At 40.3% G+C, this 6,000-nt stretch overlaps 1 protein-coding gene across 1 annotated transcript in view; it reads left to right on the top strand.

Annotated features, from left to right (window-relative positions):
* The first annotated feature begins 558 nt into the window (after positions 1-558).
* LOC115816261 (zinc finger protein 638) overlaps positions 559-6,000 on the top strand; it is a 35,225-nt gene continuing 29,783 nt past the window's right edge. The window contains exon 1 of the mRNA XM_030779226.1: positions 559-671. Coding sequence (XP_030635086.1) covers positions 559-671 — 113 coding nt within the window. The remainder of the gene's footprint in view (positions 672-6,000) is intronic.

Here is a 6,000-nt window from a genome sequence, read left to right as displayed (position 1 = left end):
GTGTTTTGAGGATAGATGAGCAAAGGAGGTACTTTTTTTTTAAATCTCGACTCTTACTTCATTCATTCATTTCAACGCTGTTTGCTTTTCTCAAAACGGACTTTTGGATTAATTAAGGGTGAATATTTTCTGTCAAAATCCGTGGACGCCAGTGACGATTATAACCTCTCTTAATTGCAAGTATTTATGTTCTTATTTTGGGATGTGAAAATTTCATTGCATGTGCGTTGACATTTGCGAGAACGCCCTCTTACGTATGGGTCACTTTTAGTATCAAGGTAAGGTCAAGGATTTAGACTTAAATCAGAGACTCATCGTTATGGTAACTCTTAGCTGACGATTGGTGGGCTGTGGTTCGCCATCCTGTCCAAGCCAAAACCGCTTCCTTTTTGTCTGCCTTTCCTGATTTTACACACTGTTTAGGAATTGGGCCCTTTTTCCGGAATTATCTGGATTTTTTGGATTACGTTGGATCAGCCTCTCTTGGAAGAAGAGAGGAGAAGGTGAGCACTGCACAGATGTGTTTGGCCTCTTGGCAGGAATTCCACGACAGTAGAGATGCTAAAGGGGAATAAGAAACTAAGTGCCCAGGACGGAGTGGCATCCACCATTGCCAGCACAAATGCCAACAACCATCTGGCACTTGTAAGCAGGCCTGAAGCATCCAACCGGTGAGTAAGGGCTGGGGAGAGGGGCAATGACTGGATCAAGTAGAGAGAGCTAAACCAGACCATGGAACAAACGATACATGCTGGGGAATTGTAGTCTGTTTTTGTATCCCTCCAGTTTGTCCTAATGCACTAATGTACTAATGTGACTGGAAGTGTGTGTTTTTTTTAATTTTGGTCTGCAGTTTCATGTGATATGAATACCAGATAACTCTGTGTTGTCCCTTAACTGTGACTGCTAAGATGTACCTTCGTCTCCTGTCGTTGAGTTTCATGTTGTTTAGTTCTTTTACATACACCCTAATGGAGATACACCACTTCAGCTGTCTTTCTTTAGTGGCCTTGGTAACTTTTCTAACACTCCTTTAATGGTGTTTTACATCACATGGGACTGAATTTGAAATAAAAAGAGGATTTAGGATTTTGTTAGGATTTAAGTGACATATACAACCATTTTTGTTCTTTTTTTAGCCATGAAAGTCATACAGGTTAACTGTCAATTAACATGATTTTGGATTAATTCTGAAATTTGAAATGAGATTTCCCTTACAATACTGCCAGACTATTAATTTGACCAGGTCTGTTGATTCAGCCAAAACAGAACAGTAGCTCCTCTCAGCAGCTTCATATTAATATTAAAACACACACACGCACACACTCACACACACATATACGTACATATATATACACACACATATATATTGGAGCATCCTGGAAGACATCCCACCAATGCTAGTGTAATATTGGGACATGTTTGAAAAAACACAGCCAAACAATTTACACACAGAAAAGAGGCTTGTTTGAGAATGTGAGAGTAGAGAAGAGTCAGTAGAAAAGTGCAGGACAATTCTTCACATCTGGAAGAAGATTTAAAGCAGTTTACTGTAGTCAGTCATATACGCTGCTCACAGAAAACTTTAAAGGGGACGGACTGTCTGTAAAAATACAGAGCATGGTCAAAGCAAATAGCAATCAATACATGACGTGAGGCATTCATTAACTGATATAGCCAACGCATGATAAACAAGAGCTTCAAGCAGAAATTACGAAAGGTATGCTCGCATACTGCGGTAAGTTTAGTAACACAGAGCCAACCTCTTTGCAGTGCTTACAGTGATTACAAAAAAACAAAACAAAGCGAAGACATCCAGAGAAGCCCACAGCTGCAGTGATTCTAGTCTGCAATGCTTGGGAATGTAATTACCATGTGTAAAGTGGACTCCTAATGAACATGACAATAGGGTCTCTGACACACACCAGTTCAAAGCATTTGTTATTAATAAACTCCAAATTATGCTGTGTTAAGATTGCCACCAAGCTGACTATTTGAGGTTTAAAATTAGTATTGATAATTTAATTATGAGTTTTACACTTATATGATCCTATGCAATTCAATATGGTACAGATAGTTTGACTTTATTTCCAATTTTATTCCATTTTATTTCCCCCTCCAACTCGTGCAAGACTTGGCCAAGAGTTGTTGAGAATTGGCCAGCAGTGGAGATGAGAGAACAGTTTAGAGAGGAGGAATCAATCTAAATATAAAATTACTGTTCAGAAATTATTGGTCACCTTTCTAAATAATAAAGGCATAGGGCCTCTACTAATAATTACATATAAATAAACTGGATTTTACCGATGCAAAGATGTTAGAAACGATGCATCTCTCGAGTTCATCCCAAATTGTATCCGGTGCACGTTTTTTTAATCGGGGCAATCGCATCGTGAATTTCTATGCGATTCAGTGTCAAATCAATCTGGTAATTTTCATAGAACCAAAATGGTATGTATGGTAGCTAGTACGGACATAAAAATGTACATGGAAATTGCTTGATGTATAGTTCTTCAGGATACAAAATGCCAATGTCCTTCTGTTTTTCCTTCATACAAAAATAGACACAGATTTGTGAGACATTTTAGCTATGGCAGAAAACCATCCATTTCAGGATTCCTTTTTTGCCTCAGTATCTCCATGAATCAGTGAATAATGGAACATAGGGATTCCACTTATCAAGAAAACACCAAGCACGTACCCAGTTCAGTCCTGTTGTTCAAGTTATATGCTATTACATATCATTACATCACATGTAATTTCTAGTACATAACTTTCTACATAGCAAATCATTTTTAATAAAGTTACTTAATATTTTTTATTGAGTATCTTATTCTTTTTTAAATATGGGATATAAAATTTAACCACTCCAGTGAATATAGCATCTTTCAGAGTTAATGCCTTTTTCTATTATGAGGCCCTGACAGTCAAGAATATAGTTTGCATTAATGACTTATAGTAAAATGAACCTACAGAAAACATGTTTTTCGTTACTTCAATCAATATTTCAGAGGCTGTGACAAACATACGTAGAGATAATAAGCTTCTTCATTATCGATGGTTTTTCCTAGAGGTAAAACAATGCCTTTAACTATGTGTATTCATCTATGAAGGGAACATGGAAGGACAGTAGCACTTTGTACACTAAATGACCACACATTAAGCTAATTCCACATACATTTTCATATTCTTACTAGCTATCCCACATACCATTTTGGTATTATGAAAATGACTGAAAATGCTACCGCTCCTTGTTTTATTATTAATAACGTCATGTCCATTACTGGTAGAGACCTCAAATATTGGCACAAAATTAATAACAGACTGTATTTGAAGAGAAAATAAGGATTAATACCATTTGGGTGCTAAAAATGGGTTTATAGTACCCTCAGTATCACCCTCTTTTAGGAATTTTGCACTTTTTTTTCTAAATCTAGGGCATTATAGAAAATCAATAGCCATGCAGTACAAACTTCTTATGGTTCAGTCATACTCCATCCCATGGAGTTTGGTGAGACTGGGAGTAATACAATTTACAATTTACAATTTAGTTATTTGGCAGACGCTTTTTTCCAAAGCGACTTACAATTGGTGCATCAGTCGGATTTCTAATACCTTCAACAGAGATCATAATAAGACTGAGCGTCAAATTGCCCTTTCGCATTGCGCCCCTGGGATACTTTTACAAACAGAAATACAAGACAAAGGTAATTTTTTTTTTTTTTTTTTTTTTTCTCTAGGGAAGGGAGGTTAGGCATTGGGGGAAGGGAGGTTAGGCATTGGGGGACAGGTGTGTTCTAAAGAGGTGGGTTTTCAGTTTCCTGCGGAAGATGGTAAGAGACTCCGCAGTCTTGACTGCATGGGGGAGGTCGTTCCACCACCTCGGGGCAATGGCAGAGAAGAGGCGTGGTCGGGAGGAGCGGCTGCCGGGTTCCCGGAGTGAGGGGACCATCAGTTGTCCGGAGGACGTGGAGCGGAGGGTCCTAGTTGGGGTGTAAGGCGTTATGAGAGACTGAAGGTATGATGGGGCAGAGCCTCTTGTGGCCTGGTAGGCCAGCACCAGTGTCTTGAACTGGATGCGGGCTGCTACCGGAAGCCAGTGGAGTGCAGTAAGCAGCGGAGTGACATGAGAGTGCTTAGGGAGGTTGAATACTAGGCGTGCAGCGGCGTTCTGCACGAGCTGGAGCGGCCTGATGGCGCAGGCCGGCAAGCCAGCCAGTAGAACGTTGCAGTAGTCCAGGCGGGAGATGACAAGCGCTTGGACTAGGAGCTGGGTTGCCTGTTGCGTGAGGAAAGGGCGGATTCTCCTGATGTTGTATAGGGCGAATCTGCAGGATCGTGTGACTGCTGCGATGTGCCCGGAGTATGTCAGCTGGTTGTCGAGGGTGACGCCAAGGTTTTTGGCTGCTGAGGTGGGAAACACCGCAGATCCCTCGATGGTGATTGTATTGTCGATCGCTGGGGAGTTCTTAGCAGGAAAAAACAGGAGCTCTGTTTTCTCCGGGTTAAGTTTGAGATGGTTAGCAGACATCCAGGAGGCAATGTCAGCTAATACTTTTCAAGATATATATGCCTAAACATGGCTTCCCAGATGAGGCGTTTCTGAGGCTATAAAAATGAAAAAATGTCAAGGGCCTGTAAAATATAAAAACACTGGAATTTTACAAAAATATTTTTACAGGCCTTAGTTTTGGGACCCAAACATTATATAGACAAACTTTGAACAAAATCTGAGACGGTGCTGCAACTACTTTCCTGGATTCTGTCTGATTTGACACTGAATGACCCATATATATATATATATACACACACACACACACACATATATACACACACACACACACACACACACACACACACACAGTATATTTATGTGTGTGTGTATGTGTATTTTTATGATATTTTTATGTGCTATTTATGATAGTAGTTTGTTTATTTGACATATAACTACATGTATGCATGCACACAAATAGCCACACACTCACGCATACAGAATTCGCATGCACAAACACATACACTGACATAGACTGGAATTTCACACACCATTAAACATTCCAAAACATTATTCAGAGGCAAAACATTATAAACAAGTTGTCATATGATTGGTCAAACTACAAATCATAGACAAATCTCACTTTGACATAGGCTCATCTTATCTTAACCACCCAACTTAATATGAACTTGTAACCTTGGACCTTCACTGAAAATGATATGGAGGTTCAAAGACTACCCTTGGGGCATTTATGGGTGTACTGACCCAACGTTGGCTGGACTCCAAGGTTGTATGGGGTGAGAACAGAGTACACTATGTGGCATTTCTCCGGTCTGTCAAATACTTAATATCCTCATCTGAGTAGACACAATTAGATTTCATACATTTTTTCCTTTCAGCACGAGGAGTAAATAAGGATTGTTCTGTTCTGTTCTGTCGAAAGAGAATGGAAAACAGGAATAGGCCTTTTTCGGTTCTCCAAGAGATATTTTTCAAGTCCTTGTGACATTGCGAAACAGCATCCCTCAGCAGTATTTCTGGAGTCTGGAGATGCAGCGGCAAAAACAAACTGAGTATGAGAGAGTTCCATACTAGGAAGTGTATTGTGTGTGTCCTATCTGTGAGGTAGGCTGGTTGCTGACTGTTATAAACTCTCTGACCACTGGATGAAAGACTCTTGTCCACCTGCCCCCTCATCTCCTCATCCTGGCAGAAGCAAAGACTCTCTTCTGATGTCCAGACTAGTGGCCTTTGTTCTGGTGTGAGGCACGGGGGGGGGGGTGATGTAATTGTTAAAGGGACGGGTGCCAAAACTGTTCCCATCATTCACTGCTTTAAGACTGAGGAGATCTAAAGTAGAGTTGCTAGTTTTAGACTCTGTAATGCAGAGTCAACCAAGCCTCACATAGACCTCCTCTCACCAGCCCTGACTTTTCACACTTTTTATTTGTGTCTGGCCCCTTTATTAAAACACGCATTCAAAATACACCTGGTTACACCGAATGGTG

The sequence above is a fragment of the Chanos chanos genome, chromosome 7, assembly GCF_902362185.1.
Source record: "Chanos chanos chromosome 7, fChaCha1.1, whole genome shotgun sequence".
Classification (NCBI taxonomy): domain Eukaryota; kingdom Metazoa; phylum Chordata; class Actinopteri; order Gonorynchiformes; family Chanidae; genus Chanos; species Chanos chanos.
The sequence above is the reverse complement of the archived record's forward strand: the minus strand, read 5'-3'. Positions and strand labels throughout refer to the sequence as shown.